The sequence below is a fragment of the Coregonus lavaretus genome (assembly GCF_964263955.1).
Source record: "Coregonus lavaretus genome assembly, chromosome: 19".
Taxonomy (NCBI): Eukaryota; Metazoa; Chordata; class Actinopteri; order Salmoniformes; family Salmonidae; genus Coregonus; species Coregonus lavaretus.
In genome coordinates this window covers 12,189,833-12,214,816 of record NC_140006.1, presented here as the reverse complement: position 1 = coordinate 12,214,816, position 24,984 = coordinate 12,189,833, and the positions used below count along the sequence as shown (strand labels likewise).

The 24,984-nt window shown below is 42.4% G+C and overlaps 1 protein-coding gene across 1 annotated transcript; it reads right to left on the bottom strand.

Annotated features, from left to right (window-relative positions):
- Nucleotides 1–129: 129 nt before the first annotated feature.
- On the bottom strand, nucleotides 130–24,464 carry LOC311146726 (glutamate decarboxylase 1-like; the record flags this gene model as incomplete). The annotated part of the gene is made up of 16 exons (XM_084183286.1): nucleotides 130–303; nucleotides 395–487; nucleotides 628–735; nucleotides 902–1,051; nucleotides 1,134–1,212; nucleotides 1,300–1,364; nucleotides 1,449–1,565; nucleotides 1,790–1,844; nucleotides 1,984–2,063; nucleotides 2,192–2,307; nucleotides 2,567–2,679; nucleotides 12,407–12,497; nucleotides 13,932–14,174; nucleotides 14,350–14,502; nucleotides 22,465–22,518; nucleotides 24,389–24,464. 16 exons carry the CDS (start codon nucleotides 24,462–24,464, stop codon nucleotides 130–132), a joined length of 1,767 nt encoding a protein of 588 aa, XP_084039412.1.
- Nucleotides 24,465–24,984: the final 520 nt, after the last annotated feature.

Here is a 24,984-nt window from a genome sequence, read left to right as displayed (position 1 = left end):
ACCTACAGAGAGAATTGTTTAGGACAAGAACAGCTCCAAAATTATCTGAGCTGATTAGTGTGGTCACATGGTCACAGGTAAAACATTGAAAACTGCAGTTCCGGCCTCCGGCTATTGTGGTGGCGCTATCTACAGGTCATGCCCCAGCCTCTCGATCTCGTCAATCAGGAAGTCGATGTCTGACTGGAGGGCTGCAGGGTTGGAGATGACCATGCGGAAGAAGTTGACCTTCTGGCCCTGAGGCTGGTAGCCCACCATGGTCGTACCAGACTCCATCATCATTGCTTTGATATTGGGTGCCACCTGGAGGATGGGAGGGGAATAGAACATATTTAGAATTCTGGAATAAAGTTTCTAGAACATTTGAAAAGTTAGAAGATGGTATAACACTTACCTTGTGAAGTTTCTCTCGATACTCCTCGCTGTTGTGTTCCATGCCTCTCAGGCTGGGTGGAATGTACCAGAAACACACATTGGTGTGCTGGGGCTATGTAGAGAAGACACACATTTAGAATATGTGGACCTTAATTAAGATGTTTTTTTTTATTATGATTTTTCAGCACCCTTACTATGGAAGGGAGGGATGACTGAGGGAGGAAAGGAAAAAGTAGAAGGACAGTTGCTTACCACTCCCTCGAACACCATCTCGTATCCCTCTCGGTTTCTGATCTTGTCGTAGAGGTACTGAGACAGGTCCAGACACTTGTCAATGTGCTGCTCAAATCCTATGGTGCCCTGCGGAAAAAATATAATATTACAATGATTAATAAGGGCTGAAAATACAGAGGTGCTGGCTGGGGACGGCAGGGCATTCCTATAAGTGTCGAAACTCCATTAGGGTCTATATGTAATTAGAAGCCTGGATATGACCAAATACAAGATTCATGTAACATTAGCTCACCTTGGCCTTCCACATGAGCCAGAACTTAAAGATGTCAACGTGGCGCCCACACTGGATGGCTTTGTCACCCGTGTCATAGCTGACATCATACTGTTTATCAGGCTGGAACAGGTACCCTGCACACATCGAGTTACAGCCAGCCAGAATACCCTACAGAGAGAACGAACAGGGTTATATATAGAGAGAGTGTGTATGTGTGTACGTGTGTATGCGTGTGTGTGTTTGTCCTCACCTTCTCTCTGACCAGGATGGCGGAGCACTGTAGAGGCACTCCCATCATCTTGTGAGGGTTCCACGTGACAGAGTTAGCCCTAAAAGAGGAACAGCAGCCGTTAGTGTGTGTTTGTTGTGTGAATTAAGGAGTGTGTGTGTGTGTGTGTGTGTTTGTGTGTCAGTACCTCTCAACCCCGCTGAACTTATGGCGATGCTTCCTGGACATCAGGAGACCACCTCCCCATGCACCCTGGAGAAAGAACACACGCACCATTAGAACAATAGGAAAAAACAATATTGTCCCCAAACACACACTCACACACACTGTACTCACGTCTACGTGCAACCACATGTTGTATTTCTCGCAGATGTCAGCGATCTCGTTGATGGGGTCAAATGCTCCGTAAACAGTGGAACCAGCTGTAGCGTTCACAAACAGTGGATGATAACCCTGGAGGAACACAATATCACAGGAGTCACAAAGTGACAAAATCCTTTATGTAAGAAACGTAGAGACAGAGAGAGAGAGAGCGAGAGAGACAGAGAGACAAAAAGTGATAGAAAAAGAGAGACAGAGGAAACGACAGAGGGAGAGACAGAGAGGGAGAAAGAGAGAGAGAGAGAGAGAGAGAGAGAGAGAGAGAGAGAGAGAGGGAAGGAGAGCGAGAGAATCACCTTCTGCTTGACATTGAGGATCTTAGCTTCTAGATCAGCAGGAATAACTCTCCCCCTGAGAAAGAACAGGAACAGAGAATCAGCTGATCTATCTTAATGAATATCTACAGTGGGTCAGGTGCGTCCTGATGTACTCCATGGGGGTAAATCTAAAGTATGTGGGACGTGTGTGTTTGTGAGTAGCTGTAGTGTACCTCTCATCTGTGCTCAGCAGGACCACGTTCTCTGAGCCAAAGCCCAGAGCTGCCCCTGCCTTCTTGATAGAGTAGTGGCTCTGTGGGATCACAGGAAAATACAGGAACATAAACAATTTAAAACCGACATTATTGAGGATTTCTTCAGAGTGTGTTTTTGCGTGTGAGTGTGCGTGTGCGTGTGTGAGTGCGTGTGCGTGTGACGTACATGTTCTGATGTGAAGAGCACCAGGCGGGGAGCGGCAGACATGCCCTTGGTCTTGACCTCGGGGAAGTACTTGTAGCGAGCGATCATCACACTGTACATGTTAGAGATGGCGCCCCCTGTGGACAGAGAGAGAATGACTGGTCAGTACAGGACCCTGGACAGCAGCTAGTCCAATACAGACAGATATGACCACCTCATTTTTGCACTATACAATGATACATTTCCACATGAGAGGACAATAAAATGTATTCAGTCATGTTGTACGTTATCACTTGTATATTGTAAAGGTATCAAACAGTAGTAACATATAACATACTCACATAGGCCTGCACACACACACACACACACACACACACTATCTTCTACAAACAGTACCTGGTGAGAATATGCCGTCCCCCTCTCCTGAGGGCCAGCCAATCATCTCTCTCATCTTCTTCAGCGTCAGCTGCTCCATCAGGACAAACACTGGAGCGATCTCATAGGTGAACCTGCCGATCAATATATGAATATATAAATCAATCAATTCATACATCAGTTCACTCAAAACAACATTTATTGACTATTGCAACATTTCGCTTAAAATATTTAGGTCACATAGACCTTTGACCCTTTTCCTACGTACCAGCTAAGACTTTACTTCAGGTGAACAAAAGTTAAACATATTCAAGGATGTTATTTTTGCATGGCTAAACGGAGCTGAGAACTCAGAGCTACTGCTTGAACTGCAAGACAACCCTATGGACTCAACGTTCCATTAAATTAGCCTCACACCCACACACACACACATATGTGCACACAAGCAAATTTTGCTGACAGAGTTGAACTAATTAAAATCCGCCTGATATGAGACAGAGAGCAGACATTCATATTCAAATCCCTTTAAAGTATCAGTCAGCGTTTAATTAAAGCACACAAAGCTCTGATGGTTATCTGTCAATTCTGTCAATCTCAACGGGGGGGATGGGGAGGGGGGGGGGGGACTTGTGTTGGGGAGCGATAAGAAGGCTTTAGCCCCAAATCTATTTCCTGCTTCAGAGTGGAGAGAGAGAAAGAGAGAATGAAGGAGAGAGTGAAGGAGAGAGAGAGGGAGCACAGATGCGGAACCAAAGACATAGAGACAGAGGGAGAGAGGAGACGGAGATGACAACAGAGAGGCTTTTGTTTCGATCTCTATTGAATGTTGAGATCAGGGTTTGGCTCAGAATTGAATTGAGAATGCCTCATAAATTCCAATTCAATTCTTGAATTTGAATTACATTTGAATTGAAGTAGTAAACAGGATACAGAATCACAAATTTGAATTTGAATTAATTGAAATAGAATTGAATTCAGTGAAACTCAATGAAATTCAAATGCCTCTTCTATATTAGCTGTAGTCTATACAAATATACAGTACCAGTCAAGAGTTTGGACACACCTACTCATTCAAGGGTTTTTCTTTATTTTGACTATTTTCTACATTGTAGAATAATAGTGAAGACATCAAAACTATGAAATAACACATATGGAATCATGTAGTAACCAAAAAAGTGTTAAACAAATCAAAATATATTTAACATTTGAGATTCTTCAACTAGCCACCCTTTGCCTCGATGACAGCTTTGCACACTCTTTTGACTGGTAGTGTACATCTTGTACATAAAACATCAAACATGATGTTATATACAAGCATATAAAATATTGTTGAAACAATTGAAATTAATCTTTAAATTAATGATCAAGGAAAACAAAACCTGTATGCGAATCAGTGGAGGCTGCTGAGGGGAGGATGGCTCATAATAACGGCTGGAACGGAGCTAATGGAATGGCATCAAACACATGGAAACCATGTATTTGATACCATTCCACCAATTCCACTCCAGCCATAACCATGAGTCCGTCCTCCCCAATTAAGGTGCCACCAACCTCATGTGATGCGAATATTCTAAGTTATTACATTTCATTAATCACTTACATTTTTTTCAATATGGGGAAAAATACTTAATTTCCCAGAATGCATTAGTTTATCCCTCAAGTTGACCCCGAGGCCTTCAAAAAGAAGCCAAACAAATGAAATGGTTGGTGGAAATATAATTGGCTATTCTATGCACCAAGGTTTAAAGGTATATGAACACTGTTTCCAGAGGAAAGTGATATATTCTTTGGTATCTGGAAGTGTAACCTTTCAGATTCAATGAAACTCTCATGTTCTATGACTGCGTGGAATTTATTTGAAATGCACTGAATTAAATTCTACTTTAAAGGGATTTGAAAGAGAGGGAAAGATCTCTGGTAGACTGAAATGATCTATGACATTTGTAAGCAACTCTGGGTTAGGTTGTGTATTTGGGTGTGGGTTGTGTGAATTTTGTGGCCCTAAGGCTATGTCCCACTGATGCCTGACCTCCCCACATCCTTCCCCTTCCTTCCCTCGCCTCTCTCACCCCTCCCCCTCCACCTATGGCGCATTTCCAATGATGATTTACCCCAGTGTTTTACCCAAAAGGCTCCAACTTTTCTGTTTCCACTTACGCGGGCCGGCACCCGTGTCTCACTCTGCCATGGCTCCGGCGGACTAACTTGGAGCCAAGGCAAGGCCCTGGGTACTCTTCAGCTTGCATTTACATAACAATGACTAACTGTGAACTTTAACACCTTCTCACAAAATCAAAAGTCTTGAATGATGCAGAGGCTGTTGATTCTGCTTGCTTGTTTTTAGTGTCACACTCCTGATTGAAACACAATAACATTAGCAGCCCACTGGTTTTGGGGGTAAATCTCATTGGAAAAGCAGCACTACTGTCTAACAAGGCCAGTTACACAACACACACACAACCCCCCTTCTACCCTTCACAGCCCTCCCCTCCTCTCAACTGGGGACAGGGGAGCAGCACTGACAGACACACATAGGAGGGGAGGAAGGGGAATAAGACATGACCGAGAGAGGAGTGGAAGACATTTGTGGCAAAGAGGATAGTAGGGGGAAGAGAGGAAGAAGGAGGAAGGAGGGAGAGAAAAGGAAAGGAAAGGGAGAGGAAATGAGAACGAGAGAGAGAGAATAGAGCGGGAGAGAAAGAGAATGAGAGAGATAATCCTCGGCAGCAGCACTATAATTCATGTGCATTTATTCGGGCTGTAGCAGCCATCCTGGGGAGAGTTTGATTAGAACATTAGGTGCCAGTCAATACGCCAGCACAGATTATGACTGATGGGCCCTAATTACACGCCAGACAGACAGACACACACACACACACACACACACATAAGGCCGGATTAAGAAATCATAGGCCCCGGTGCTTTGTTTTTAAAAAATGATTGGCAACTCTGACTGACTAACTGAGATCAATCTGGTCTTCAATTCAAACAAAGAATAGCCCAGGCCAATGAAGCGACACACAGATTGTACAATATTATACAGTACCAGTCAAAAGTTTGGACACACCTACTCATTCAAGGGTGAGTGTTGCAACCAAGGACAGATGATTTTTACGCGCTTCAGCACTCGACGTTCCCGTTCTGTGAGCTTGTGTGGCTTACCACTTCGGGCTGAGCCGTTGTTGCTCCTAGACGTTTCCACTTCACAATAACAGCACTTGACTGGGGCAGCTCTAGCAGGGCAGACATTTTACACACTGACTTGTTGGAAAGGTGGCATCCTATGACGGTGCCACGTTGAAAGTCACTGATGTCTTCAGTAAGGCCATTCTACTGCCAATATTTGTCTATTGAGATTGCATGGCTGTGTGCTCGATTTTATACACATGTCAGCAACGGGTGTGGCTGAAATAGCCGAATCCACTAATTTGAAGGGGTGTCCACATACTTTTGTATATATAGTGTATGTCTATGGCCACAATGCAACAAACTGCAGTCTTCTCGACTGTAGGCATACCTGTAACTGCCAAAATAAAGTAAACACTTGAGTAAACGAGGGATACAAAGTATACGTGATGGTGTGGGGTGCCTTTTCCTGGCATGGCTTAGGCCCACTTGTAGAATCTATGCCAAGGCGCATTGAAGCTGTTCTGGCAGCTGGTGGTGGCGCAGCACCCTTTTAAGACACTTTATGTTGGTGTTTCCTTTATTTTGGCAGATACCTGTATGTGCTTGTGATAAAAATTAACCCACAGTTCTTTTTTATAAACTATTGATACTCTGTGGTTAAATTATTGTCGCGCCCTGACGTATGGAACTCTTGTATGTTGAGTCAGGGTGTGGAAATCTATGTGATACAGCTGTCGCTCGTTGTCTCTGATTGGGGATCATACTTAGGTAGCCCAGTTGCCTACTATAGTTGTGGGATCTTGTTCCTGTGTTTGGCTTGTATTGTGTATAGCCTTGGACTTCACGTTACGTTGGTTTGTTGTTGTTGTTGTTGTTGTTGTTGTTGTTGTGTTTATTATTTAATAAACATGATCACATCGCACGCTGCACCTTGGTCTGACCTGTCTCTCAACGATCGTGACAATTATGCACTCTTGTGTATTTTGTACATTGAGAGCGGGCTCCAGTGGTTGGATAAAAAATTATAACGTTAAAAATAACATTATTTATTATTTAAATGTTTTGGACCTTTAGGGCCCCCTACGGGCCCAGCCGCTGACTCACACAATTGACCAGTCACATTTATCTATTATGCAGTTTATTTAAAATGTTTTATTAATCAGTTACCCAATCAAGGCAGGGCCACCCAGTTACCCACGTGGGCCCCCTACCTCCTTTCCTCCACCCATCTGATGTTTAGCAGAGCGGCAGCAGCAGGCTGTCTACACTCAATGAGAGCGGGCTCCTGAGTCCTCCTATGGTTGGTGGTTACAGTCTAATTTTTTAAAATATATACTACATATATAATATACAGTGCATTCGGAAAGTATTCAGCCCCCTTGACTTTTTCCACATTTGATTACGTTACAGCCTTACTCTAAAATTTATAAAATTGTTTTTTTCCCTTTCACACAATAACCCATAATGACAAAGCAATGATGCTGCCACCACCATGCTTCACCGTAGGGATGGTGCCAGGTTTCCTCCAGATGTGACGCTTGGCATTCAGGCCAAAGAGTTCAATCTTGGTTTCATCAGACCAGAGAATCTTGTTTTTCATGGTGTGAGAGTCCTTTAGGTGCCTTTGGCAAACTCCAAGCGGGCTGTCATGTGCCTTTTACTGAGGAGTGGCTTCCGTCTGGCCACTCTACCATAAAGGCCTTATTTTCAATCATGGTGCCGGAGGGGATGACTGCTGTTTTACGGGCTCCAAACCAACTTATTTTGTACATAATGCTGCTGCTACCATCTCTTATGACTGAAAAGAGCTTCTGGATATCAGAACAGCGATTACTCACCTCGAACTGGACAAAGATTATTTTCCGTGCATCGGCAGGACAGAACAGCTACGTCCGGTAAGACGAGGGGTGGGGGTGTGAGGTAGAGTACCTCATGATGAGCTGTAGACCACACTATCTACCAAGATCTATATTTTTAGTAGCAATCTATTTACCACCACAAACTTATGATGGCACTAAGACCGCACTCAACGAGCTGTATAAGGCGATAAGCAAGAAAATGCTCATCCAGAAGAGGCGCTCCTAGTGGCCGTGGACTTTGAATGCAGGCATTTCTACCAGCATGTCACATGTGCAACCAGAGGGGAAAAAAACTCTAGACCACCTTTACTCCACACACAGAGACGCATACAAAGCTCTCCCTCGCCCTCCATTTGGCAAATCTGACCATAATTCTATCCTCCTGATTCCTGCTTACAAGCAAAAACTGAAGTAGGAAGTACCAGTGACTCTCTCAATACGGAAGTGGTCAGATGACGCGGATGCTACGCTACAGGACTGTTTTGTTTAGCACAGACTGGAATATGTGCCGGGATTCATCCAATGGCATTGAGGAGTATACCACCTCAGTCACCGGCTTCATTAATAAGTGCATCGACGACGTCGTCCCCACAGTGACCGTACATACATATCCCAACCAGAAGCCATGGATTACAGGCAACATCCGCACCGAGCTAAAGGCTAGAGCTGCCGCTTTCAAGGAGTGGGACACAATTCCGGACGCTTATAAGAAATCCCGCTATGCACTCAGACGAACCATCAAACATGCAAAGCGTCAATACAGGACGAAGATTGAATCCTACTACACCGGCTCTGATGCTTGTCGGATGTGGCAGGGCTTGCAAACTATTACGGACTACAAAGGGAAACCGCGAGCTGCCCAGTGACACAATCCTACCAGACAGGCTAAATGCGTTTTATGCTTGCTTCGAGGCAAGCAACACTGAAGCATGCATGAGAGCACCAGCTGTTCCGGACGACTGTATGATCACGCTCTCCGTAGCCGATGTGAGCAAGACCTTTAAACAGGTCAACATTCACAAGGCCGCGGTGCCAGACGGATTACCAGGACTATTTATTTTAGGACTAGTACTCAGAGCATGCGCGGACCTACTGGCAAGTGTCTTCACTGACATTTTGAACCTCTCCCTGACCGAGTCTGTAATACCTACATGTTTCAAGCAGACCACCATAGTCCCTGCGCCCAAGAAAGTGAAGGTAACCTGCCTAGATGACTACCGCCCCGTAGCACTCATGTCGGTAGCCATTAAGTGCTTTGAAAGGCTGGTCATGGCTCACATCAACACCATCATCCCGGAAACCCTAGACCCACTCCAATTTGCATTCTGTCTCAACATATCCACAGATGATGCAATCTCAATCGCACTCCACATTGCCCTTTCCCACCTGGACAAAAGGAAGACCTATGTGAGAATGCTAGTGCCCACAAAGCTCATCACCAAGCTAAGGACCCTGGGACTAAACACCTCTCTCTGCAACTGGATCCTGGACTTCCTGATGGGCCGCCCCCATGTGGTAAGGGTAGGCAACAACACATCTGCCACGCTGATCCTCAACACGGGGGCCCCTCAGGGCTGCGTGCTTAGTCCCCTCCTGTACTCCCTGTTCACCCACGACTGCGTGGACAAGCACGACTCCAACATCATCATTAAGTTTGCTGACGACACAACAGTGGTAGGCCTGATCACCGACAACGATGAGACAGCCTATAGGGAGGAGGTTAGAGACCTGGCAGTGTGGTGCCAGGACAACAACCTCTCCCTCAACATGAGCAAGACAAAGGAGCTGATCGTGGACTACAGGAAAAGGAGGGCCGAACATGCCCCCATTCACATTAAAGGGGCTGTAGTGGAGCGGGTCGAGAGTTTCAAGTTCCTTGGTGTCCACATCACCAACAAACTATCATGGTCCAAACACACCAAGACAGTTGTGAAGAGGGCACGACAACGCCTTTTCCCCCTCAGGAGACTGAAAAGATTTGGCATGGGTCCCCAGATCCTCAAAAAGTTATACAATTGCACTATCGAGAGCATCCTGACCGGTTGCATCCCCGCCTGGTATGGCAACTGCTCGGCATTCGACCGTAAGGCACTACAGAGGGTAATGCGTACATCACTCGGGCCAAGCTTCCTGCCATCTAGGACCTAGGCGGTGTCAGACGAAAGCCCAAAGAATTGTAAAAGACTCCAGTCACCCAAGTCATAGACTGTTCTCTCTGCTACCGTAAGATAAGCGGAACCGGAGCGCCAAGTCTAGGTCCAAAAGGCTCCTTAACAGCTTCTACCCCCAAGTCATAAGACTGCTGAACAATCCCGGACTATTTACATTGACAACAACCCCCCCCCCCCGTCCCCCGTCCCCCCGCTGCTTATTATCTATGCATGTACAAATTAACTAGACTAACCTGTACCCCCGCACATTGACTCTGTACCGGTACCCCCTGTATATAGCCTCGTTATTGTTATTTTATTGTGTTACTTATTTTTTACTTTAGTTTATTTAGTAAATATTTTCTTAACTCTATTTCTTGAACTGCATTGTTGGTTAAGGGCTTGTAAGTAAGCATTTCACGGTAAGGTCTACACCTGTTATATTCGGCGCATGTAACAAATAACATTTGATTTGATTTTGTGGAGTGCTGTAGAGATGGTTGTCCTTCTGGAAGGTTCTCCCATCGCCACAGAGGAACTCTGGAGCTCTGTCAGAGTGACCATCAGGTTCTTGGTCGCCTCCCTGTCCAAGGCCCTTCTCCCCCAATTGCTCAGTTTGGCTGGGTGGCCAGCTCTAGGAAGAGTCTTGGTGGTTCCAAACTTCTTCCATTTAAGAATGATGGAGGCCACTGTGTTCTTGGGGACCTTCAATGCTGCAGAAATTTTTTGGTACCTGTGCCTCAACACAATCCTGTCTCGGAGCTCTACGTACAATTCCTTCGACCTCATGGCTTGGTTTTTGCTTTGACATGCACTGTCAACTGTGGGACCTTATATAGACAGGTGTGTGGCTTTCATGTCCAATCAATTGAATCTACCATAGGTCTGAATACTTTCTGAATGCACTGTGTATATATATATATATATATATATATATATATATATATATATATATATATACACTAACGGGCTCAATGACCCAGAAAAGCACAGACTAAATGTTGTAACCATGTTACAAAATGTCACTGTTAAAACATCCTATTTGCCTTACGTACAAGCAGAGCATTATCTTATATAAGGAAGACAGATCTGCTGATTTCGGCTGAGAACAAAGGATTTTCATTTTTCCTTGTCTCTGGCAATAACATCTATAATGGCGATCATTATCACAATCACAGCCAATCATTGGTCTTTTCATGGTGAAAATTACCCTTCAGTCACCTGCCTGTCCCATGGGACAGCCCCTAAATGCCCTCATATTATCATTAAGGGCACTCTCCCCAACCCAGACCCCCTAAGTGACTCTGAGCACCATTGTGTCAGTCGTGTGCATGTGTGTGTGAGTGTGTGTGTGCGTGTGTTTGTGTGTGCAAGTGCAAGGGAAAAATCAGTCTTTATCTACAGGGACAATAGAGCCAGAATGAGTCCTCCACAGGGAGCCGGGGCAGTCAGTCGCTGAGTGTGACAGGGTTTTCAGTCCCCCGGGCGGCCATTGTGTGTGGGGCCCAGCTGGGCTATCTGCTAAGACCAGTTCACAATGAGCCTGCAGTCAATGGGGCATTAACACTATCTCCTGAATCTGGGCCAGGCTGAACTGGTGTGTGTATGTGTGGGTGTGTGTGTGTGCAGTGTGCATCACAATTTAGTGTCCCAGTTCTCTCTCTCTCTCTCTCTCTCTCGGCATGGTTCCAAGGTTCCAACCGGGAGATGAGATGGAGTTTTCCTAGCAGGGTGATTGCCTAAGCTAATGTTAAGAAAGAAGTGAAGCGTCTCTTCTTTTTAATCTTGTTCTGTTACTATCACTCTGATCTTGAATTCTTCTTCTTGTTTTATTACCATTAATGAACATGTCTGGTCTCTCAAAATCCTAATCTTGTATTGTCTGTGATCGCTCTTGCAGTCATGTATGTGTATGTCTCTCTTGCAGCTCTGGCATTGCCCTGCTTGCTCTCTCTTGTAATGTTGTAGTCATTTCTCGTTATTATTTATTTGGTCTTTCATGATCCTGCATTACTATTATATTATTAACTTGTTTCTCTTCTCTACATATGTGTTGTCGTTGCGTTCTCTCTTGTAGTCCAGTCCTGTATTGTGTGTCCTGTATCCTGTGTTGTTTAGCTCTGCAGGGCTTCATGCCCTCTATCAGAGTGGGCCACCATGTAGAACTGAGATCTGATCAATGTGCAATAACCAGCCCATGGGGCGTGTGTGTGTGTGTGTGTGTTATCTGAGATTTACAGTATTCAGGCCTACTGTTCGATACATGGTTGGTACAGTGCCAACAGCAGTCAGGTCAAAACCAAAATTGTATATAACGGTCCCATTTGAACGCCATTTTAAAGACCTCTGACCTAACCAATATATTTTTGCTACATGGCGGAAATCCTTTAAATGTCAATCACAACCCACTGGGGCTTTCCTGCAAACTATCATGCAAACGTCACATTCCCAGTTAAATTGCATCGCTGCACAAAACAACAATACTGAAAACGTTGGCTAGCCAGCACAGTGATGTCCACATCGCATGCACACACACACACACACACACACACACACACACACACACACACACACACACACACACACACCCGCACGCACACGCACACACGCACACACACACACACACACACACACACACACACACACACACACACACACACACACACACACACACACACACACACACACACACACACACACAAAAACAGCAGTGTATGTCTCACATGTTTGTGTTGGCTGTAGAGGTGAGCCACTCCCCAGCCAGCCCAATGATGTCCAGCCCAGTGGAGAGCTGGTTGAAGAACCGTGGATGACCTGGGACACAGAGAGTAACAGAGATAAGAGATTATATCTCAATGGGAATTCCTGAATTAAATAAAGGTTAATAAAGAAACAAAAGAACATAGTGGAATATTTGCCTGGAAGGTTTTTATAACCTTATAAAAGCACACAGTGTTTTCTTTACCCTGGGGGCTGAAACAGTGTGTGGTTCTTTCCTGCTATGAAAACAAACCACTAAGTTAAAACAAAACAAAAAACACATTCACTATTTTCTGTATTCCTATTGGGACCCGAGCCTTGGAGGTGCAGAGGAACTACATTGGTAACAAGGTTACATGACAACCACTTTGTCTGAGTTCACATAAAAAAGATGCTCATAAAGCTTGAATTTGATGTTTGAAAGAAATTCACCAACAACAATCATCTTCACTAAGCTACTACTGTTGTATTTATGTCATGTTGACCCCTAGACGGACGGACTGACTGACTGGCTGAAGAGCGTAATATCGGAGATATGAAAGGGCGAAGCAGATTTGCTCCCACTCTATTGGCATATTCCAGCACCGTGGAAAGAGTAAGTGGAATGAAGGCGTGAGAATCAACTGCGGTAGGCTAAATGACACAGGTTTTTTTTGTCTTAACTGTCGTCACTTTGTGTGTGTAAATGATCAATGAATTAAGCTAAAGGTCTTTAGGAAGGAAACCCAAGGGACACTTTGACTGTTGTCGTTCCTAACAGCTTGTACAAGCACACGCAGGCTTGCATCCCTGCGGGCGGTACTTGGTTTAATAAGATGAGAGAAGGAGAAGAGGTTGTCAACAGAATTACCAGGGGGATAATAACCCGTCATTGTGATTGGTTGTAGCCTATCGAGGGAACAGCTTATTAAATGGTTTTGTGTAGAATTCCATTTTGCTCATGTGGTGTGAACAAGAGCAGATGACTGTGACAAAGATAAAACATATTGTAGCCCAATGCATTAATTAATGTGAAAAACATGACATGCGATATGTTCATATTGAATAAATAAAATGGTGCATTAAACACTTCCAGATAGCCTAAACAATATGAAAATATTATAGGCTATAGTCCTACTATATAGGTTGGTTGAGTTTCATATAACCAAAACATTTTAGCCTATAGCAATCTTGGTTGTTTTGGATTGGAATGGAGCCTACAGAGCAGAATGAACCGTCTTTGTTTCTCATGTAATTTCCAATTAACGAAGGAGAGAAACAACAGCCTATCTTAATTAGCTTTATAGGCTAAGGGTTTTTCCAATGAAAAGCGTTTAGTCTGCCTGGCTTGGTGAGAGATAACTGCTTTTATAAGAAATACAAAGAATGGAAAAGTAATGCACACAAAAACTGCCCTAAAAGCATGAAAAGCAAAAATCTGGTCTAAAACTTGTAACATATTTCACGTAATTATGTTGTGGCCAGTTTAGTGGTCTATGTTGTATGTACCTGTTCGCACGCCGTACTTGAGCGTGTCTCTGCAGTCCACAAGGATCTGCTCAAGGGACTCTGGCTGGTCAGAGAGCTCGAGGTTGAAGCCCTCCATGCCTTCCAGCAGCTGGTGAGGGTGGTGGAAGTCCAGAACCTTGGTGGAACGGTCAAACGTCTTCCTGACGTAGTTGGTGAGGATGTCCACAAGTTCTAACAAGAACTGCATAGTCGCCTCTTCTCCATTTTTGGTGGGAAGTAAGTCTAGAAGAATTAGGGGAAAAGCATTTACAAAACGAAAATAAATGTATGTTGAGGCTGGATGCCCTTTCACAGAAGGGGGCCTGTAAAGGCTATAACAAAATAGCATTAAAAAATGAAAGATTAAAAAATGTAGGCCTATATTAAAAGTCTGGTAAGAATAAACTTGTTCTCTCACCTCTTGCGAACATGTTGGAGAAATCGGTCTCAGTGCGGCGGAAGCGCGCATCCCGGTCGCTGTTAACACAGGAGAAAAGGTTCTTCTGGCGTTCTGAAAGCGAGCCTGCGAGCCGGCCTTCCTCCCCTAGACTGTTATTCTTCTGCAGGAACCCTAGGGTGTTACATGGAGGGGCATGAGAGGGGGAACACGCTTGGTTACCACTGCTCAACATAGCTAGATAAATAACTTGATAATAACTTTTATTCAGAGACCGGAGTTTTATCTAGCCTTGTTATCAGTTACAAATGCAACACAGGTCTTTGTGGTGTCCTCTCCCAGACAGCGCTTATAAACCCAGGTGGTAATCCCCATATAGTGGGTGGGTTATGGATCAATTTATGAATGAGGGTGGCCTGTGTGTGTGTGCGTGTCTTTGTATGTGAGTGTGTGTTTGTGTGTGTGTGCTTGCATGGGTGCCCTGCCCTACCCTTCACAGTGACATCAACCCATAACGAAGCCATGCGGAGGGGGGGTAGGGGGGGGACCATATAGTTACACCTAATGGAAACAGGTTATTTTGGACAGTAGTTACACCTAATGGAAACACGTTATTTTGGACAGTAGTTACATCTAATGGAAACACGTTCTTTTGGACAGTAGTTACACCTAATGGAAACACGTTATTTTGGACAGTAGTTACACCTAATGGAAACACGTTCTTTTGGACAGTATTTACACCTAATGGAAACAGGTTATTTTGGACAGTAGTCACACCTAATGGAAGCAGGTTGTTTTGGACAGTAGTTACACCTAATGGAAACAGGTTCTTTAGGACAGTAGTTACACCTAATGGAAACACGTTATTTTGGACAGTAGTTACACCTAATGGAAACACGTTCTTTTGACAGCAGTTACACCTAATGGAAACAGATTATTTTGGACGGTAGTTACACCTAATGGAAACAGATTATTTTGGACGGTAGTTACACCTCATGGAAACAGGTTATTTTGGACAGTAGTTACACCTAATGGAAACAGGTTATTTTGGACAGTAGATATACCTAAAGGAAACAGGTGCTTTTTAACAGTAGTTTCACCTAATGGAAACAGGTTATTTTGGACAGTAGTTACACCTAATGGAAACAGGTTGTTTTGGACAGTAGTTACACCTAATGGAAACAGGTTATTTTGGACAGTAGTTACACCTAATGGAAACAGGTTATTTTGGACAGTAGTTAAACCTAATGGAAACAGGTTATTTTGGACAGTAGTTACACCTAATGGAAACAGGTTATTTTGGACAGTAATTACACCTAATGGAAACAGGTTATTTTGGACAGTAGTTACACCTAATGGGAACATGTTATTTTGAACAGTAGTTACACCTAATGGAAGCAGGTTGTTTTGGACAGTAGTTACACCTAATGGAAACAGGTTATTTTGGACAGTAGATACACCTCATGGTACAGGTGCTTTTGAACAGTAGTTACAGATAATGGAAACAGGTTCTTTTGGACAGTAGTTACACCTAATGGTAACACGTTATTTTGGACAGTAGTTACACCTAATGGAAACACGTTCTTTTGGACGGTAGTTACACCTAATGGAAACACATTATTTTGGACGGTAGTTACACCTAATGGAAACAGGTTATTTAGGACAGTAGTTACACCTAGTGGAAACACGTTATTTTGGACAGTAGGTACACCATAATGGAAACAGGTTCTTATGGACAGTATTTACACCTAATGGAAACAGGTTATTTTGGACAGTAGTCACACCTAATGGAAGCAGGTTGTTTTGGACAGTAGTTACACCTAATGGAAACAGGTTCTTTAGGACAGTAGTTACACCTAATGGAAACAGGTTCCTTTGGACAGTAGTTACACCTAATGGAAACAGGTTATTTTGGACAGTAGATACACCTAATGGAAACAGGTGCTTTTGAACAGTAGTTACACCTAATGGAAACAGGTTATTTTGGACAGTAGATACACCTAATGGAAACAGGTTATTTTGGACAGTAGTTACACCTAATGGAAACAGGTTATTTTGGACAGTAGTTACACCTAATGGAAACAGGTTATTTTGAACAGTAGTTACACCTAATGGAAACATGTTCTTTTGAACAGTAGTTACACCTAATGGAAACAGGTTGTTTTGGACAGTAGTTACACCTAATGGAAACAGGTTATTTTGGACAGTAGATACACCTCATGGTACAGGTGCTTTTGAACAGTAGTTACATATAATGGAAACAGGTTATTTTGGACAGTAGTTACACCTAATGGAAACAGGTTATTTTGGACAGTAGTTACACCTAATGGAAACAGGTTATTTTGGACAGTAGATACACCTAATGGTACAGGTGCTTTTGAACAGTAGTTACATATAATGGAAACATGTTATTTTGGACAGTAGGTACACCATAATGGAAACAGGTTCTTATGGACAGTATTTACACCTAATGGAAACAGGTTATTTTGGACAGTAGTCACACCTAATGGAAGCAGGTTGTTTTGGACAGTAGTTACACCTAATGGAAACAGGTTATTTAGGACAGTAGTTACACCTAATGGAAACACGTTATTTTGGACAGTAGTTACACCTAATGGAAACACGTTATTTTGACAGTAGTTACACCTAATGGAAACAGATTATTTTGGACGGTAGTTACACCTAATGGAAACAGATTATTTTGGACGGTAGTTACACCTCATGGAAACAGGTTATTTTGGACAGTAGTTACACCTAATGGAAACAGGTTATTTTGGACAGTAGATATACCTAATGGAAACAGGTGCTTTTGAACAGTAGTTTCACCTAATGGAAACAGGTTATTTTGGACAATAGTTACACCTAATGGAAACAGGTTGTTTTGGACAGTAGTTACACCTAATGGAAACAGGTTATTTTGGACAGTAGTTACACCTAATGGAAACAGGTTATTTTGGACAGTAGTTACACCTAATGGAAACAGGTTATTTTGGACAGTAATTACACCTAATGGAAACAGGTTATTTTGGACAGTAGTTACACCTAATGGAAACAGGTTATTTTGGACAATTGTTACAACTACTGTAAACAGGTTATTTTGGACAATTGTTACAACTACTGTAAACAGGTTATTTTGGACAGTAATTACACCTACTGGAAACAGGTTATTTTGAACAGTAGTTACACCTAATGGAAACATGTTCTTTTGAACAGTAGTTACACCTAATGGAAACAGGTTATTTTGGACAGTAGTTACACCTAATGGAAACAGGTTATTTTGGACAGTAGATACACCTCATGGTACAGGTGCTTTTGAACAGTAGTTACATATAATGGAAACAGGTTATTTTGGACAGTAGTTACACCTAATGGAAACAGGTTATTTTGGACAGTAGTTACACCTAATGGAAACAGGTTATTTTGGACAGTAGATACACCTCATGGTACAGGTGCTTTTGAACAGTAGTTACAGATAATGGAAACAGGTTATTTTGGACAGTAGTTACACCTAATGGAAACATGTTCTTTTGGACGGTAGTTACACCTAATGGAAACAGGTGCTTTTGTGGTCCTCTGTAGCTCTGTAGCTCAATTGGTAGAGCATGGCGCTTGTAACGCCAGGGTAGTGGGTTCGATCCCTGGGACCACCCATACGTAAAAATGTATGCGCACATGACTGTAAGTCGCTTTGGATAAAAGCATCTGCTAAATGGCATATTATTATCATTATTATTATTATTTGAACAGTACTTACACCTAATGGAAACAGGTTATTTTGGACAGTAGCTACACCTAATGGAAACAGGTTATTTTGGACAGTAGTCACACCTAATGGAAGCAGGTTGTTTTGGACAGTAGTTACACCTAATGGAAACAGGTTATTTTGGACAGTAGTTACACCTAATGGAAACACGTTCTTTTGGACAGTAGTTACACCTAATGGAAACACATTATTTTGGACAGTAGTTACACCTAATGGAAACAGGTTCTTTAGGACAGTAGTTACACCTAATGGAAACATGTTCTTTTGGACAGTAGGTACACCATAATGAAAACAGGTTCTTATGGACAGTATTTACACCTAATGGAAACAGGTTGTTTTGGACAAGTGTTACACCTAATGGAAACAGGTTATTTTGGACAGTAGTCACACCTAATGGAAGCAGGTTGTTTTGGGCAGTAGTTACACCTAATGGAAACAGGTTATTTTGGACAGTAGATACACCTAATGGAAACAGGTGCTTTTGTGGTCCTCTGTAGCTCTGTAGCTCAATTGGTAGAGCATGGCGCTTGTAACGCCACGGTAGTGGGTTCGATCCCCGGGACCACCCATACGTAAAAATGTATGCGCACATGACTGTAAGTCGCTTTGGATAAAAGCATCTGCTAAATGGCATATTATTATTATTATTATTATTTGAACAGTACTTACACCTAATGGAAACAGGTTATTTTGGACAGTAGATACACCTAATGGAAACAGGTTATTTTGGACAGTAGTCACACCTAATGGAAGCAGGTTGTTTTGGACAGTAGTTACACCTAATGGAAACAGGTTATTTTGGACAGTAGTTACACCTAATGGAAACACGTTCTTTTGGACAGTAGTTACACCTAATGGAAACACATTATTTTGGATGGTAGTTAGACCTAATGGATCAGGTTCTTTAGGACAGTAGTTACACCTAATGGAAACATGTTCTTTTGGACAGTAGGTACACCATAATGGAAACAGGTTCTTATGGACAGTATTTACACCTAATGGAAACAGGTTGTTTTGGACAAGTGTTACACCTAATGGAAACAGGTTATTTTGGACAGTAGTCACACCTAATGGAAGCAGGTTGTTTTGGGCAGTAGTTACACCTAATGGAAACAGGTTCTTTAGGACAGTAGTTACACCTAATGGAAACAGGTTCCTTTGGACAGTAGTTACATCTAATGGAAACAGGTTATTTTGGACAGTAGATACACCTAATGGAAACATGTTATTTTGAACAGTAGTTACACCTAATGGAAACAGGTTATTTTGGACAGTAGTTACACATAATGGAAACAGGTTATTTTGGACAATTGTTACATCTAATGTAAACAGATTATTTTGGACAGTAATTACACCTCATGGAAACAGGTTATTTAGGACAGTAGTTACACCTAATGGAAACAGGTTATTTTGGACAGTTGAAACAGGTTATTTTGGACAGTAGTTACAACTAATGGAAACACAACCTTTTGGAAAGTAGTTACATCTAATGGAAACATGTTATTTTGGACAGAAGTTACACTTAATGGAAACAGGTTATTTTGGACAGTAGTTACACCTAATGGAAACAGGTTATTTTTATACGAAATTATTAATACATATCTACTTAATTTAATTGTGTTATTGAAACACTATCGAATTGAGAAATTATCATTAGAAATTATTATGTCAGATTGAACAAGTACCTCCCAACTGAATCAATTGTGACAGTTCTAGGTCTTTGAGTTGCATTTGTCATAACTACTAAATGGAGAAAAAAAGACTCTACATTCTAAAGTTTAATTTCCAATTAACAATGGTACAGTGAAGAGTTCAGTAGGGAGCTTTGTGCTCCCATCTGCTTCTTACTCATCCATGAGGTTCTTTGCAAGTTCCTGAGCCTGCAGCCTGTAAATTGAATGAACCTACAGACCAGTTTAACTACAATGACATTCGCAGTTACTGTTACATAAACTTTTAACATGTGGCTTTAACATGTGGCTGTTTATTTACCTTAGTTGAATGCACTGACTGAAGTCGCTCTCGATAAAAGCGTTTGCTAAATTACCAAAACGTAAATGTACAAATGTAAAGTTGCAAAGCATGCTGAGGATTAATGTAATGAGCTCTGCCCCCTAAAAAGACAAACTCTTTGACCAAACAAAATTAATTTCTACATGAATGAATCTGGTGCACATAAAGTTCCACCGAGTAAAGTCAGTAAATTCTACAAGAGACAATTACATTCCGCCATAAAACATGAATTGATTGTGTAATGTTAATAAAATATGATAGAGCAAATCTTAAGGGCAGCCAAAATAATTGTTTTGTGTGTCGACGAGACATTATGGAAGGGAAAGGGAAGCGTAAGGGGATACCTAGTAAGTTGAACAACTGAATGGATTCAACCAAAATGTCTCTTCCGCATTTAACGCAACCCCTTTGAATCAGAGTGGGGTTAATGATGGATGGGAGTTATTTAACGGGCTCTGGATAGGCTAGTCTATTTTTTTTACTAAAGTCCGTGTATATTAATAGCCCATTGATCTTAGAGAAAAAACAAATACAGAAAAAACTATAGCAGACTGCCATCAGCAAAGGTCATTATGGAAGGATTTAAACATTTATTTTCACATCATACAGTTTTAAGTACATTCTTCTATCAAAATCGGATGTTAAAATGCAATATCGAATAAGACAGACAAGGCTCTCTCAAACGGAACCCTTTCTCTTCTTCAGAGCTTCAGAAATCCTTTCATTTAAATGTATTCCCCTAATCTCGGATGGCACATTGGCACACAGAGCAGTGGCCACGACAAACTGCTGGTTGGTTCTCGTTAATCTCCCCTCTCATCCACAGGACGCGTCTCTTTACTGAAAGGAGCTGATGACTATTATAGCCTGTAAATCCACACTGACATAGGCCAACATCTAACACTCAGCACAATTTTATGATGACTGTTGTCACAGAGTGATTCTTCCGTTTTCTCCTCCTCACAAAAAATGATTTTAACCCCGAGCACAAAGCGATTTATTATCAGCCCAAAGGGGATATTATAGAAACGATGGTAAAGTATTGGGCCTGGGGCATAATGAACAGAAATGTGAAAATTACTCTCACAGGGCCTAAGCAAATGTCCTCTATAAAATGAATCAGTCAGTTTATCGAATAAACATGTTTCCTCGTACATTGCGGAAAATTATTTCGTTATTAAGGTTATTTGCAGGGTTATGAGGAAGGTTAAATTGTGTTCATTTTCTCCGGCAGGGGGCGTCCTCATTACGGGGCAGGTTCCCTAATTATGTGGGCCCTCGGTAAGAATTATAGTACTGCATCGTAACTCTCGAGCTAAAACCCATTTTTCTTAGGCTAATTACATCCTCTTCTTTGTTTTTGGATTCAAGCCATGGTAGGACAATGCATCCTTTTGCAATTAAAAGTTAACTTGACATTATCAAAACCGTGCCACCAAAATATGTTGGACTGAAATCAATAAAGGTAGGAAGGATTTCTTAAAGCAAGGATATTTTTCTCAATATGTGATGACATCAAACCAATCCTCGATGTAATCGAAAAATGATTAAAAACAGGGCCCAGGAAAAAAAGGTCCTCTAAGAATCCTGTTGGAAAAATACTGGATTCAATCATTTCACCTCGGTTTAGCTGGATTAGATAACATAACAGAGGCTTTATGGAACCTCCCAGATTTACCAAACCCACGCCCTCCCACATCATCTCATCGACGTCATCACATCTAATTTTATAAGGTATATTTTTAAAAAACAGTTTTGCATGAAGGGACCCAAATCCACCCCACCTCCAAACCGGAAATGTGAGGAAATTAATGTTTTAAAAAAACGTTAAAAAAAAACTGTAATAAGGCCTTTATGATAAAATGAATTAAAACTGGCATTAGAACGTGCATATTATAGGCCTAGCTTATGCACAAACCATGTTAGCAGCTAATTCAGCATTAAAAACCTATTGGACAGCTCTATCTCGCCAAATACTCGATGTTTAGGCATTTTCTACATTTCTGAGGCAGATTGTTACTTGCTGTAGTGTAGGCCTGTATCCTATCCTTTGCCAACTGCAGAGATATGGATAGGAAGGAACATGGGGTGCCTCGCGGGGTCGGGGCGGGAACCCCGGCACGCCGTGCTTGGCCTAAAGCTAATTGCCAACTGACCTTCAGGAGATGAGAATGTGGAGTGACAATCCGCGACGGCCTTGCCCTAATATTAGCATATTATAGCATCCATTATGCTGGGTTGGAGATGGGCCTATGAGGCTTCATAGGCCTACAAAGTCAAATGACAACGTTTCTCGTAGGCTATTGCAGTGAATCGAAATTAAATTGTCGTTGTTGATGGTTCATGGGTCTAAAACTTACCACATATCTTCATCCCCAGTTTCCGCGTGCATCCTTGCATCCACGCGTCATAGTCTAAAACAGAATGTTTGGGGAGAACGTTTGAAAATCCGATTCTGGAATAATGAATAGTGTGATTTGGGTGACAGCGGATTCGTTTTTATAAAGCGTATGGTGGCAGTGCATGGCAGAACGGAGTGAAGAAGCATGAAGCAGACTCACATGCAGAAGAAGCAGCAGCCTATACAGCTCACGCCACCCCTTCCCAAACCCCATTGGGAGGAAACAAAGCAACGCTGACCTTAGATCAGTGTCTGGGTGCAACTTCACCCTATCTCGGGATTATTAGCCTATTCCTGAACATTCGAATTGTTCCGAATCCATACAGTCCAATCAAAATGGGCCATTAGAGCCCCAGACTGGCACGCACCCGGCAAAGGGGCGGTTTTAAATAAACACCCGTGAAATTAGCTTGCGAAGGAGTGCAGAAATTAATTGGGTGAAACACAGTAATTTGACTGGCGCGAGATGGTGATGTCTGGCTGGCCGTTTGGACACACACACACACACACACACACACACACACACACACACACACACACACACACACACACACACACACACACACACACACCAGGCAGTATAGGGAGAACTACTGCAGTATAGGGAAAACTACCTATAGTCTACCTTATTTTGGTATTGCATGAACATACAGATGGAGAATGGCATCATAGCCACACAAAAAAAACAAGCACACAGAGCCAAGCAATGGGACGGTAACATGGCACATCTATATGCATATGAGCTTTATGGTGGTGTTATTTGTCTAGGATTCAAGACCTCGATAGAACGTCTCGAGGTGTCACTCAGAGCGCAAGGCAAGCGCTGCCCAAGAAACACTCGCACACAGACACCACGAGCCGCCTCAGGTCAGTGTAAGCGAGACAGAGCGTGGCAGCAAGATAATGGCAACATCCAACAGTAGCAGCAGAGAAACAGGCAGAGTACAAACAACATCACAGGCTTTTTCAAATAGCCTATCAAATTAAATCAATTTTCCATATTAGGCCAATGGCTTTAATGACAGAAATTTTAGGCTGATTAATTAGGCCTAGGCTTACATTTTCCAAAATAAATATGACTAGGCCTAGGTCTACAAAGAAGAGAGTTTGGGACTTTTTCTTAACGAAAATATAACTGTCAGTTGGTAGACTAAAATGCTAATTTCAGTAATACCTACTAAATGCCCTCTTCTTTCAGTGTTCGATGGCAAAATTATCCAAGCAGGTCTCTAGTACATTGACATCCCTCCTCCGCATACACTTTGCCAATGTCATACAAAACGAATGCAAGCCATCACGAGGAACGGAGTGCCTGCAATTACCAGCCATTTCCCTGCTTAATTGCGCTGGTAACGGCTCTCTCATGCAGTGACGCAGGACCACACATTGGAAAGATTTTGGGGGTGATAAATGATTGAAATTATAAAAAATTTAATCACGAATTAAAATGCTAATATTCAGAATATATCCTTAGCCAATAAATAAAAGCATTGGCCTACATTTAGCGTTTAGGTTATTAGGCCTATTTTAAAATCTATAATATTTTAAACATTATTTCATAGGCCCAATAAAAAAAGGAATAACCTAAGGAAATTCGATAGGCTTATTCCAAATAATTGTGTTTTTTATTCCAAAAAGAATCCCTTCCGGATTCCCTGAGCTGAAGACATTATAATGACGCTCTATGAGGCGATTACAGGAGGTCCTTTTCTCAGTGCGCGCCGCTGATCCGTTAGACAGAGGCAGGCAGTTGTGATAGCTCTGTTTTTAACCGGAATGATTAACGACGGCGCCCACACGGTAAATAGCCAGAGTGAGACTCGTTTTTATCAGGCAAAGAGGGAGGAAGGTATGGAGAGGGATGAGAAGAAAGATAGACCTACTTGTGGATGAAGGTCGTAAATTGGCGGAGTTGGGGTCCTGGTCCCCGCCGGCGGCTGTCGGTTCAGACGTGGCCATCAGTCCTCTGTTATTCCCGTGCGCTCCGGGACTCTTATCAGATTCTCAACGGAAATAACCAACCGGTTGCTGAAAACAAACGGCCCAGTGTTAAGATTGATGGCTAATATTAAACAAATAAATAACCGCATTAATGTCCGAAAGCTAGTCTATTTACATAGCCTAAAATATTTTAGCTGAATTTGATCAATGAAATTGAGATTTAGTTAGCCGTGCAGTGACCATAAACGAAGAGGATGATACATAATTTGTTATTATCTGCCTCTATGATCGGAGTCATTTATACTCGAACGAGGCTCGCATTTGCCGATCGAAGGGAGATAAATCAGTGGTGATCGGTTTGAGAAGATTTGTCTCGCGCCACACACACAATAACCCGGGCGCGTGGGTCCCTGTGTCAAATGCAGAAATGCTTTCGGACGATAACATCACTTGCATTCAATACTGTACCCAAATAATGACAGCAAATCTGACAGAAATTTATAGCTACGATATTCTAACCTTAGCCTATATAAACGAA